At 44.7% G+C, this 13,496-nt stretch overlaps 1 protein-coding gene across 1 annotated transcript; it reads right to left on the bottom strand.

The window, feature by feature from the left end:
- Nucleotides 1–1,289: 1,289 nt before the first annotated feature.
- Mpzl2 (myelin protein zero like 2) lies at nucleotides 1,290–12,114 on the bottom strand. Its single transcript, XM_021173132.2, has 6 exons — nucleotides 11,353–12,114; nucleotides 10,283–10,449; nucleotides 9,785–9,995; nucleotides 6,787–6,934; nucleotides 4,356–4,428; nucleotides 1,290–2,431 (listed from the first exon to the last, which is right to left on the bottom strand). The coding sequence occupies exons 1-5, from the start codon at nucleotides 11,408–11,410 to the stop codon at nucleotides 4,365–4,367; spliced, it is 648 nt and encodes a 215-aa protein (XP_021028791.1). The 5' UTR covers nucleotides 11,411–12,114; the 3' UTR covers nucleotides 1,290–2,431; nucleotides 4,356–4,364.
- Nucleotides 12,115–13,496: the final 1,382 nt, after the last annotated feature.

Genomic DNA, 13,496 nt, shown 5'->3' with positions numbered 1-13,496 from the left:
AAAAAAAAAAAAAAAAAAAGACTCAGACTAGAGTTAGGTCCAAGAAATGAGTCTTCCAAATGTGTGCTATCACTTTGCCCATTTCCCAGCCCTCCAAAGCAATGTGTAAAGTCTATAGAAATAATATGAAATTACTAGAAATTAATTTCATCAATTAATGATTGCTCTGCGTGTCTAACTCTACTGTCTAAGAAAACTTGAGCAAAGATAAACATCTTCCCTTGTTTTCCATTAACTGCTGTTGTGAATTTTGCAGATTTGTGTGTAAGCAAATAATAAAAATCATAATTCTTTATTACTAAGGGTTTATTTACACAATGATTCAGGCATAATAAAAAATAAGTTACAGTACAAAAGTACTCTTAGGAAGGAGACACTGAACAAGAACGTGATAACCCATGAGTCTTCAAACAAGACACAAGCTGCAAGTTCCCTGGAGACATTCTCTGTGAGTTTTTAACTACTTCATTACAAGTATGAAATATACACAGGCCATCTGTTTAAAGAAATATCCAATTGTTATATTCACAAGAGAAAATATAGCTCTAACTTGTAGCTTCAAAACTAGGTATCAAAATTTTAGACCAGGGTATGGTGGAGCATGCCCTTATTCCTAGCACTAGGGAGGCAGAGGCAGTGGGATCTCTGAGTTCAGGGACAGCCTGGTCTACAGAGCAAGTTCCAGGTTAGACAGAGCTATATAGTGAGACCCTGTCTTAATTTTTAAGAGAGAGGGGGAGAGGGAGAGAAATAAGAACAAAACCTTTTTTAGGCATTATAAAAAGTGGAACGAGATGTATAGAATGAATTTCAAGACCAAAATTGACATTTAAATTATGCCAATTTGTTTGTAAAGACTGGGTAAAATTACAAGATCCAATATGTAGAAATAGAATCTTTTGGAAATTCCAGTTTGTTAAAAATAATCTGTGTGGCCCAGTCAGTGAAGACTAAACCATCACATCGCAAAGATTCACCCTGGACCTGAACTTTTAGATGGTCTCTGTTCTCCAAACAATGCTAGTGTGCACAGACCATGTAACCAGACACAAAGAAGAAAGCCATCCCTCCTCTTTCCATAGGCCACTTGAAAAGTTTGCTTTATACTCAAATAAAGAGAAAAATAAAATTGGTTCATTCCATTTAGGTAGTCTTTGGCCCATGGCAAATTCTCCTTAAAATACGGTGAATTAAAACCAAAAGTACTTTAAATAATCTCTTCCAGTTCTCACACATAAGACTGTTAAAAAAAATAGTCATTTGCTTTGAGTTGACCTTCTTCACAAGTCTTTTTTTTTTTTAAAGTTATCGTGTATCACGAAGTCTTCTAATAAATTGCTTAAGGGCTCCAGTCTGCAAATGAAGAGAATCTTCTGAGCTGGGGTTAAAAGGGAGCACACAGCAAGCAGCTGCCTGTGCTCATTACAAACCTACAGTCGGGCTAGATGTGGGGGTACACCCTTGAGTGAAGCACTCAAGAGCTGAGGCAGGGGGGTGTCTCTAGGTTTCAGGCCAACTCTAAATTGTCAGCTCTAGAGCAGCCAGCACTACATAGTGAGAACCTGACTAAAAATAAATAAATAAATACAAAAGTAATGCTGAGCGATTCATTCTGGTAGCACTTGCTGGTGTCCTGGTGTTCTTGTGACCTTTTGTAGTTATTGTGCTTAGATTTGCGCTGTCATCTATAAACCTTGGAATAATTGACAAAACAATAAACCTAGGATATTGAAGAAAAATATCAGTAAAACAAGATGTTTCCATTTAAAGATAGCCATGAAAATCAGACTTCCTATGTGACTTTGGGTTTTGGTATTAATCAAAAGTAGCTGGAATGGTTAGCTCATCTTTTTATGACTTAATTTATTTTTATCTTGGGGGGGTGTGTCTGCATGTATCATTACATTCAGTGCCTGCAGACACCAGAAGAGAGTGTCACCTCCCCTAAAACTGGATACTGATGGTTGTGAGCCACCAAATGGATGCTGGGAACTGAACTGGGATCTTCTGCAAGAGGATAGATGAGCTATCTTATCAGACCCCTGAGCACACCTGTGTGCTGTTCTAAAGAAACTAAAATATGAGAAGGTATGTTCTGGCAGACAAACTAGTTGGCTTCTTACCCCTCTGATGCCAGTATGCACAGAAATATGGGAATCACACACCATAGGAATGTGGAAGGACAAATATGTAACCTCTTGGTTTGCAAAAGCTAACACACAATTGCGCTCTGGAATTAGATAGAACCGTAGCAATGAAGGTAAGTCTGAGTCTAGTAGATCAGGCAGAACCCAAAGCTGCCAGGCAGGGGCGTTGCTCATCTGGGCAGGTTTGTGCTGCAGAACCTGTAGGTCGACAGACAGGTCATCGCTGGAAACATTTCTACTGATTTCAAGGGGGTGCTGATGGTGTCCTCAAAAGTCCTCAGCCTCTGGAATACAAAAGTTTAAAAAGTCAATGTTCTTGAGAAGAATCCAAGAGGAATACCTGGCAGTGCCGTCATCCACTCCTAATGGAAATTTGGTTTGGTTTGGTTTGGTTTGATCTGGTTTTTTTGAGACAGAGTATATATAGTCTGTGATTTCTGACAGGAGATACAAATTTAAACAAATTTTTAAAAATCTCTGTATCCCAGGCTGGCCTGGAACTCACTCTATAGAGCAGGCTGGACTGGATCTGCCTGCCTCTGCCTCCCAAGCACTGAGATTAAAGATTTGCACCTCTACCAATGGCGGGAAAATATTAAGTTTTCTCTCCCACTAATTCAGTTTTTATTTTCAAAGATTTTACTTACTGCTCTTTATTCTTTATTACATGGTTCTCAGATCCAGTGTGTGTGTGTGTGTGTGTGTGTGTGTGTGTGTGTGTGTGTGTGTGAATGATTAGGTTGGTTGGGTTTGGGCGGGGGGCGTTTGTGACAGGGTTTCTCTGTGTATCCCTGCCTGTCCTGGAACTCCTTTAGTAGACCAGGCTGGACTCAAACTCAGAGATCCACCTGCCTCTACCTCGCAAGTTCTGAGATTTAAAGGTGTGCGGCAATGCTCAGTCCAAACTCCAAATATTTTGTAATTTGTTTAAATTTGTATCTCCTATCAGATACCACAGACTATACTTCATGATATTAGTTGGTTAATTTTTCTTTAATGTTTTTCCTGATTATTTCACTTTATGAGTATTTTGCCTGCCCATTTGTATGTGCACCATGTGTGTACTGTGCCCAAAGAGCTCAGAAGAGGATGCTGGGTCTCCTGGACCTGGTATGAATGGTTGCAAGCCACCCTGTGAGTGCTAAGAACTGAACTCAGGCCCTCTGCAAAATCAGGAAGTGCTCTGAGCTGGCGAACCATGTCTCTGATCCTTGGACGACTTACCATCATGACATAAATGACTCATAAAAAAAAAAAAACTAAAATGATTTATTGAGCTGGACAGATAAGATAGCTCAGCTGGTAAAGTGTTGTCATGTAAAAATAAAGGTCTGAGTTCAGTCATCAGAACCATGAAAACAGTGGATACGGAGACACATGCTTAGAATCCAGGCGCTGGGGAGGCAGAAAGGAGGAGGAGCTCTATCCCATCATACACACACACACACACATACACACACACACTACACACATACACACACACACACACTCACATACACACATACACACACACACTACACACACATACATATACACACACATACACACACACACTCACATATACACACACACACACTCACATACACACACACACTACACACACACATATACACACATACACACACATACACACACATACACATGCACACACACACATACATACATACATACATACATACATACACATACACACATACATACACACACATACACACACACATACATACATACACACGCACACATACACCTGCTTGTGGACGTTGTACATCGTGGTGCGCACTAGGCTCCGCACCACGATGTACAACGTCCACAAGCAGTACACACACATACATACACACACATACACACACACATACATACATACACACGCACACATACACATACGCACACACATACAAACACACATACACACACACATACACACACATACACACACACAAAGTTAAAACAAGATAGATGGTAGGGAAGGTTATCATCTCATCCTCTCAGCATTAAAGGAAGTAGCCTGGCTCCTTAATCATATACAAAAGTACTCTGAAAGGAGAAGTTAACTCTGCAGCTAATAGGAGACTAATCTGACTGGCCAAGAGTCTCTGTCCTGAGTAGGAAGTCTCCTCAGCCATTGTGCAGTGACGGAGAGATCTCTATTGGAGATGGGCTAACAGCTGGGCAAACTGAAGCAAGAAGTCACCCGAGTATGGCCCTTACCTCGACGTGTTAGTCTGTATCTTCCACAAAAACAGAGACCTTGTTTCCTTGGTTGAGTTTTTCCTCTTCTTTTCTGTAACCAAGGAGCAGAAGTCCCGTCAGGTAATCAGGGAGGAAGCAAAGATGGCAGGTCCCATAGCAGCGCCAGGTAAGGTACCCTGGCTCATGCTTTGGGAAGAATTACATACGCCTAGAGAGCCATTCACGTTGCAGAGAACTAAATTGCCAGGGCCATGTCAATGATAATGCCGATGCCCCCACATGACCTACAAGTTCAAACTCACTTTTCAGAATGCAAGATAACTCCCCTGGGATCTAATACAGTACCATGGGCATTTAAAGTGCACACCTATGCTCTACCATGGTGTCTGACTTCTAATGGCTACCCCTCTGCCAAAAAAAAGGAGGGGGGGATTTTTTTGGTTGACCTAGAAATTCTCTTTATCAATTATATTCTCTTCAAATCAGAATGCTGTCAATGGGTCCCTTAGATGCTTCACAATCAATTACATTTATTTCAGTAACTATTTACTAATTAAAATAAATGAACAGTTCTAGGGGATTCTTATAAATCCACATGCAAAAGAACAAATTGAGATTCTTAATTATACACAAAAAAGTCTATCTGGAACTACAGCAAAGACATAACTGTAAGAATGTATCTAAGACTATGAGACATTTAGAAGAGCTGGACTTCATCCAAAAAGAAAACTCTTGTGTCTTAATGGATAGTGTTCAAGAAGGAGCAAAGAGAACCCAGAGATGGGGAGCAAATGCAGGTAACGTAGCTGAAAGGGGCCGGACATCTAACGGTTACAGCTTAACAAGAAGGAGACATCCACCTCAGTTTCAGGGTGGGCGGACTATCTGAACAAATACATCTCCAGAGACGATCTATAAACAGCGGCTAAGCACCTGATAGGATGAGCACCACTAGTCATCACAGGGATGCAAATCAAAACTCTCACTGACATACCACCTCATGTCCACTAGAGGGCGATAGTCAAAAGTGAGAATGTAGAACTTTATGGGTTTGGGGGATGTTTTGTTTTGTTTTTGAGACAGGCTTTCTCTGTATACCCTGGCTGTCCTGGACTCATGTTGTAGAACAGGATTGCCTCAAACTCACAGAGATCCACATGCCTCTGCCTCCCAAGTGCTAGAATTAAAGGTGTGGGTGTACCAGCACACCAGCTAAGTGTAGAAATTCTAGTGCCCATACAAAACACTTTGTCAATTCCTCCAAAAAACTCAATAGTTATCAATGACTTGACAATATTTCTTCTTTCATTTTTGGGAGAGTTGAAAGTATGTGTATGTAAAAATGTGTGTAGAATATGTTTGTAGTGATTGATATTCGGTATAATAACCAAAAGGGGAAAAAAAAATCTGTCTCCATCATCTGAACAGACAAGCAATGTATAATATGTCCATAATCCTGGGATATCATACAGACATGAAAGCCAATGATGGAGTTTAGTGTGTAAACTGCTCACTGTGAGACTCTTGTGGGAGTAGTGAGCCCCTTTATTCCCAGGGATGGGAGGCGAGGACAGAAGGACCCCAGAGGCTTGCTAGGCAGCCACCAGTCTAGCCAATCAGCGAGCAGCAGGGTCACTGAGAGAGTCACATCTTAAATTTGGTAGAGAGCAAATATGAGCCACCATATGGATGCTGGGAACCAAACTCAAGGCCTCTACCAGAGACCAGTGTTCTTAACTGCTAAGCCATCTCTTTGGCCCAAATGGGTGCATTTTGTAGCTTATAAATTTTATCTTAGTTTAAAAATGTTTGCTGAGCACTTACTGTCTGCAGAGCAAACTTTCCCGTCTCTGAGTCTCAGGGACAGCTGAGCGCCTCACCCTATATTCCCTTATACGTGTGTTTCACTTTACAGAGGATATTTTTAAAGCTTCGCATGTGCATATCTTTAGAGCTCCCAAATCCCACATAATAATGAAATTCTGTGGTGAGATCTTTTGTAAAATTAAGGAACCTTTTGAATTCCATTGCTGTTGTTAACTTGTTTTTAAGCATGTGTGTGTATCTGTCTGAATGCAAGTGTGTGCACATAAGGTCACAGATGGTGACTATCCCCCTAGAGGCCAGAGGGGTTCCATCCCCCTGGGGCTGGAATCACAGGCCATTGTAAGCCACCAGATGTGGGTGCTGGCAACAGAACCCAGATCATCTGCAAGAGCATTCTGTGCTCTTAACCACTGAGCCGCCTCTCCAGCCCCTTTAAGAAGCCTTTTGTAAAGTCACTACCCATACACTAACTTACCTGTCCTATGAACGGGAAACCTCTCATACATTTGGTCAAAAAGAAAATCAACTGCTCAACAGTTGTTTGGCCCCACTGAAAGATCCCAAGCACCGCCCACCCTGAAAGTGTGAGCAGGGGGTCCCGCCAGCGTTCGCTCAGCCTTACGATTTTGTCTCCTCGGCTTTATCAGCCCTGTCCGCCCATCGCTTTTTCCGGAAATGCTGGAAGAGTACTACCACGATCACTATGATGATCATCAGTGCGCACGCAGAGCCAATGGCCACGGCCAGGAAGTAGATCTCAGAGAAGGGCACTGTGAGGAGAGAAGGACAAGGTGGCAGGCAGCTAATTAGGTGAGATCTAAACGCAGTGGAGATGCATCGCATCATTGACCGGACTCTTCCTTTCTCCTACTTTTATGAAGATCATGTGGCCTTTGGCAGCAGTGGAAAACCCACACAGACTCCATCAGGGCTTCTCTAGTGTGACTCCAGAAGCCATGACAGCTCTGCTGGGGAGCTTTGAAGTGAACTTCTCAGGCCCCACCCCAAACGGGCTGGACCAGAAGCACTGGGGGTAAATCCAGCAATCCATGTTTGGACATGTTTTCCAGGTGATGATGATGACACCCAAGTACTGAGAACCCTTGAGTCACTTGAACTGTCCAGTAATTCAAGTTTTTGCTAATCTTGTCAGACCTATGCACCACTCAGTCCTGGACAACCCTACTCACCCCTCATTCAGTCAGCCATTCGCCCAGGTTTTAAAGCATTTACTGTGCTCCTGTCGTTATAATGGAAATGAAAGGGAAGACAGGAAATAAAGCGATAAGCCCCAATGTCCAGAAGGAACATCAAGAGAATATTTATCCCAGGACTTTCCAGCCTGGAATCTATCAAAAAGGATGAAGCTCCCAGAATCTAGTGCCTTCTTCTGGCCTCTGCAGACACCAGGCACACAGATACACATGCAGGCAAAACGCCAAAATACAGCATGGAGAATGGGCAGTCTCTTTAGAAGTACCTCCATTTTTTAAAATACAGAAACAGGGCAACAGTTTCCTGTAGGCTCTCAAAACATTATACGCTAAAAGATTACTAGATTGTGTGTGTGTGTGTGTGTGTGTGTGTGTGTGTGTGTATTGCTGTTGTTACTGCTGCTGCTGCTGTTTGTTGTTTTTGTTTTGGGGTTTTGATTTTTTTTTTTTTTTTTTTGGCCTAGCTATTAGAAAAAAAACCAAAAAAACAAAAACCCTGACTTCTAAAAATATTACATTACTTTTTTCAGTACCCAGAGGACTGATGTAGACCACATGGCTCTTTCTTGGGAGGAAAGCCTAAAACAGTAGTTTTAAACTAAACTGGGAAGGAGTAATTGGAGACAATCACACCATGTGACAGATTAAGACGTTTTGAACACTGCGGTATGTGAGGAATAAATACTACCTCAACTCTTAAGAAACTGAGGCAGAAAGCTCTCAAGTTGGAGATCAGCTTGGACTACATAGAGAGATCTTTTCTCAAATAGCAAGGTATACACACACACACACCAGAGAGAGCTAGCTCTATCTTATTGTCTGTGTAACCTGGGTTATTTGTTTATTTGTTTGTTTATTTATTTGTTTATGGAACCTCAGCTTCCTATGTTTAGACATAACCATATCCATTTCTTTTGTTTGTTTGTTTTTGCTTTTGTTTTTGTTTTTACGAGACTGGGTTTCTCTGTGTAGCCCTGGCTGTCCTGGAACTCACTTTGTAGACCAGGCTGGCCTTGAACTCAGAAATCCGCCTGCCTCTGCCTCCCAAGTGCTGGGATTAAAGGCGTGTGCCACCATGCCCGGCACAATATTCATTTGTTGAGTGCTTATAAAAAGAAATAAAACTGTGCCTGCCCATAGTAAGTATACATGTTACTATTATAATTTTCAGTACAACTCAGAGTTTGAAAGACTTTACAAGTTCATTGCATCATTCATCCTCACAGAAATCTTTGTTATATTATTCTCACCCTACAGATGATGACAAAAGCAAAATGTGTGTATAATTGATACCCAAGTAGCCAGGGCGCAACTGCAGTTCTCCAACTCAGAAGTGCTGTGGTCCAAGTTCTTTGTCACCTGGCATCATTCCTAGGTTGTTTTTATAGTACAGGAACCCACTACACTAGCTGGAGAACAGTTTGAGAGTCTGAGATGGTTGGGCGTGAACCTGACATGACTTCATTTACTAACTACAAGAACTGGGGAAGTGACTTACACTTAGTGAGCCTCAGTTTCCTCATTAGTAAAATGGGAGACATTAAATATATAACAGACTCGAGATGTATAAAGAATAAGTAAGATGAAGCTGGAGAGATGATGACTCAGCCGTTAAGAGCACTGGCTGCTTTTCCAGAGGACCTCAAGTCAATTCCCAGCATTCACATGGTCAGTCATAACCATCTGTAACTCCAGTTCCAGGGGCTCTGACACCCTCTTCTGGTTTCCAAGGACACCAGGCACTTCAGTGGTACACAGACATACATGCAAGCAAACCACCCATGCACATAAAATAACGATTTAAAAACTGTTTTTAAGAGAATCTTTTTTTAAAAATGTACAGCATAAAGCCCCTGACAGTGGGGAGTCCTGAGTAAACACTGGTGACCATTATGGAGAATGTGTCAGGATTAAATGAGCTAGAGTATCAAGCACTTTGGGCTGTGCCTAGCACACCAGGTACCCAATAAGCATCTTGAATAAATGAAAGGATGAACAGGCCTATTGTGAGTGTCTATGTCAGTCACTTCCTGTCCTTTCTACAACCTCAAGGCCATTCTTGTACAGATTCCTCAGATTTCTTTGTATTATTTTGTATCTTTCCGTAACCAAACAAAGTCTTTATTTTTTCACCCCAGGACTCCTCAGTCTCTGAAGTTCCCAGCTCTGAAGACCTAAACCCTTTCCTCCTCTCCCATCCAGCTTCACAAAAGATGGTGTGTGTGTGTGTGTGTGTGTGTGTGTGTGTGTGTGTGTGTGAGAGAGAGAGAGAGAGAGACAGAGACAGAGACAGAGACAGAGACAGAGACAGAGACAGAGACAGAGACAGAGACAGACAGACAGACAGACAGACAGAGACAGAGAGAGACAGAGCGAGAGAGAGAGATTTCACTTCCCAAAACCTACCAGTGTGCACAACACTGAGCCGGATCGTCCCAACCAGACCATCAACATCAGGTGGATTCTTCACCTGGCAGGTGTATGTCCCATTGTCGTCAAACTGCAGCTTCCAGAGCAAGATGGAGACGTCATATCGCTCGGGGTTTCCGTCCCAGACCACCCGGTCTTTGAACCGTCCGCTCATGGGCCTGAAGGGGTCCATGTGGTAGTAGAATACCTACAGAGGAGAACCGGTCATCTTTCCTTCTCTATCCCGGGCAGGAGGCCGAGATGGGGGCGGGGGGCGGGAAGAGAAGCATCATCAGGTCTAGCCAATGATCCAGCTCCTTGGAATATTCTCTGGCTTCCCTTTTCTTAGACCTGTAACTCTCTGTCCCAAGAACTGGGCCCCAACTTAACCCCACGCATGCGCCGAACATGGGAAAGACCGGGGGGGGGGGGGGAAGGATTGCCACAATGCATTCTTGTCAAGAGTCCTCTGGAAGGTGACAAGAATCTACTTACAAACTGCTCACGACCCCCATCTCGAGGTCGGAAATTCCACGTCACAGTTAGCGCATCTCCCACAGGGGCAAAGCTGGAGAAAGTGCATTTTAACCGAACATCTGTCCCGTTGACTGCCTCCAGGGCCCCGGAGGTGTAAATTTCCACAGCTTCTGTAGGACAAAGGGCTGCAATGGAGGGAAGGAAGAGGTTAACAGCGGTGTATCATTGAGAAAACAAAAACGCTGACACTTTCCAAGTAAGCCAACCTTCAAATTCACTTCACCAGGAGTCTACATACTCCTGCCTGCACACAGCTTTGACCCTCCCATCCCGAGGGCCAATTAGAGGTAAAACTACCTGGTGCTCTCACTTTCTTCACAGCCTTACCGCACCAATTTCAGAACTATAACCAGAAACTACAAACATCAGCAAAGGAGATGGAAAGAAGAAACAAAAATCCAAATGTTGGTCAGACGTGGTGTATTACGATCAAGCAACACCGTATGTTGTTTTGTTTTGTTTTAAGGAAAAAAGAAGTCTCCAAGCAGGTAAGCTTTCCCACATGTAGACTTGGGGCTGCTGCTAGCCTGCAGGTCAATCCACCCCAGCAGTTGTGCTTGCCTGCACCCCTGGAAGCCTTACACCACGTGGCTTATTTACAAGTCTGGTACGTGCATTGATTGGGACAGCTTCAAAACCACAGCAGGACTCTCGCTCTGACAATCCAGGTTTGCTCTCTGGTGCTGCAGGGAATCGCAGACAAAATCCTCCCACGGAAATCCAAGGGCCAAATCTAGCCAGCAGCCCGAGGTTGAGAGCAGCCACACAAAGATGGTGTGTAACCTGAGATCAGAAAGCCCTCTGTGTGCCTGAATCACGGGCGGCCAAACACACCTAAACCTGTTTGCCCAAAGTACTGCCCCAAAGCAACCCACCGAATTGAAGTTTCGGCGAAGTCTGGACTAGAACGAACTGCAGTTGGGGCACGATCTCCCAACGGAGCCCTTGAGATTTCTTCAAGCCATGAGCTCTGTCTTTACAGAATGGGCGGCAATGGTAGAAACTCCTAGAAGCCCGCCAGTTCTTACCTGTGAGCTGTAAACTCAGGAGAAGTGGAAGCACAAGCGCGGGGCTCTTGCCATACATCAGGGAAAGCCAGCCGTGGCCCCAGAGGCCAAACCCGGCAGACCCAGGACTCCAGCACCCAACCAAGGCCAAGGCTAGGACGAGCAGGCGGCGCAGTTTACCCCCGGAGAGGTCCGAGTTCCTCACCTATGGGAAGGCGCACAGCGGAGCCAGCCAGTCGTGACTCATCCCGCCCCGGCCGGTACAGCTCTGGAATGAAAGGTGGGGCCTCCGCACCCAGCGCCCTCCTCCTGATTCTCCCTCCCGCTCCTCTCCACACTCCAGCCCTCTGCGCAAAGGTCTCAGACTCTGCGGTCCTCTCTTTACTTTTCCGTTCATCTGACCGAGCCCTGGCCTCCGGATGGCCTCACAAGCAGCCAGAGGAGGTGGTGCCAGTTTGAAATGTCCCAGACTGCTCTGAACTTGGCCCACACACACCCTTTTAAAACAGACTTTAGTCTTGCCTAGGAAGTGAACGTTGAAAGTTTTGCAGTGATTCTTGTCCTTGGGATCTGCCTAGGGCCTGACTCACCGCACCCATCAGTTCTGGGAATTCCTTGAGACCCTCTGGTGTGAGCAGGCTCTCCCGAGACTCAGCAGAAAGAAACCAAGTCTCAATGCTGGTTCCTTTCTTAGCTCAGGGCAACTCCCCTGCTCCTTTCTTCCAGCTCAGGGCAGTTTCCAAAGGACTTTTCTGAGCATCCTTTTCTCTCCACAATCCTCTGGAAAGGAATACCATTTTAACAGCATAAAGAGTAACCTCTTAGAGCCTGGCGGTGGCAGCGCACACCTTTAATCCCAGCACTTGGGAAGCAGAGGCAGGCGAATTTCTGAGTTCTTTCTGAGTTCGAGGCCAGCCTGGTCTACAGAGTGAGTTCCAGGTCTGCCAGGGCTACAGAGAGAAACCCTGTACCGGAAGGGAAAAAAAAAAACCGCTCAGGAGGGAAGCAATTGCCCATAATCTTTGTGTGTTCTATGTTATTGTTTGAGACTGTCTCACCATGTAGCCCAGGCTGGACCTTGAAGTTAGGGAGTCACTGCCCAGCTTTGGCAATACTCAGGACTAAACGCATGACCTTGTACTTACTAAGCAAGTGTTCTGGCCCGGAGCTACACCCACAGCCCCGTGGGAAGCTTCCTGACTTGCCTGAGTTCCCTGCCCACAAACCAAAGTAAGAGGCACAACGACAAGCTGGCAAACAGAGGCGACCAAGACCACATGCAGTTAAAAAGTGGGCGGAGACTGCAACATAAGTATTGACACCAAGCCAAGGAGCCTGGCCACCTGAGTCCCATCTCAGGAACCCACGTGGTAGAAGGAGAAAATCAAACCCTGAAAACTGCCTTTTGACCTACACACACACACACACACACACACACACACACTATGGTGCGCATGCACACATGCAACAGAGAGAGACAGAGACAGAGAAACAGAGACAGACAGAGAGATACAGAGACAGAGACACACAGAGAACCAGAGGGGGGAGGGGAGAGGGAGGGAAAGACTAGTTAAAATGTAATTTAAATTTTTAAAGAAGTAAGCCAGACGGGGGATGGGACACTGAATACAATTGAATCGCCCTTATCCCTGGATTAGCTATCTAGAAACTATTCCGTGATCTGTACCACAGTCTTCTATCTGAACCCTGGTACAAAGGGTGCTGCAAGGAGGGAAGCAAGGGCCAGACTGAGTAGAAAAATAAAGAAACGTCAGGCTAGGGGTATAGCAGCTCAAGGACAAAGTGAGTACCCAGGACCCTGGGTCCTATCGAGCAGGCGATAAAATAAAAGCATTCCACCCAAAGAGGGGTAAATTATTGACATGAAGGAAAAAGAAAAGTGTGGAGGAGAGCTGGAACAAACGGGCAGACACTCGCCCAAACCTACTCATTACTCTGGAGAGCGCAGGGGCTGCCCCAGAGGGAGGTCAGCTGCGTGCTGGCACCAAAGCGCTCCTGTAATGAGTGTCTGGCTCCTTCGCCAGCCTCTAGGACCTAGAGTCTAGGTCATTCTGAGCAGCCCAAACTGAAAATTCTGGGTTGCTGAGTGGCACTTACATGGTGGGCAGATGTAGCCTTCCCTGTATGTAGGTCAGAAAAGGGTC

This window comes from Mus caroli, chromosome 9, assembly GCF_900094665.2.
Source record: "Mus caroli chromosome 9, CAROLI_EIJ_v1.1, whole genome shotgun sequence".
Classification (NCBI taxonomy): Eukaryota; Metazoa; Chordata; class Mammalia; order Rodentia; family Muridae; genus Mus; species Mus caroli.
This window is presented reverse-complemented; position numbering and strand designations above follow the sequence as displayed.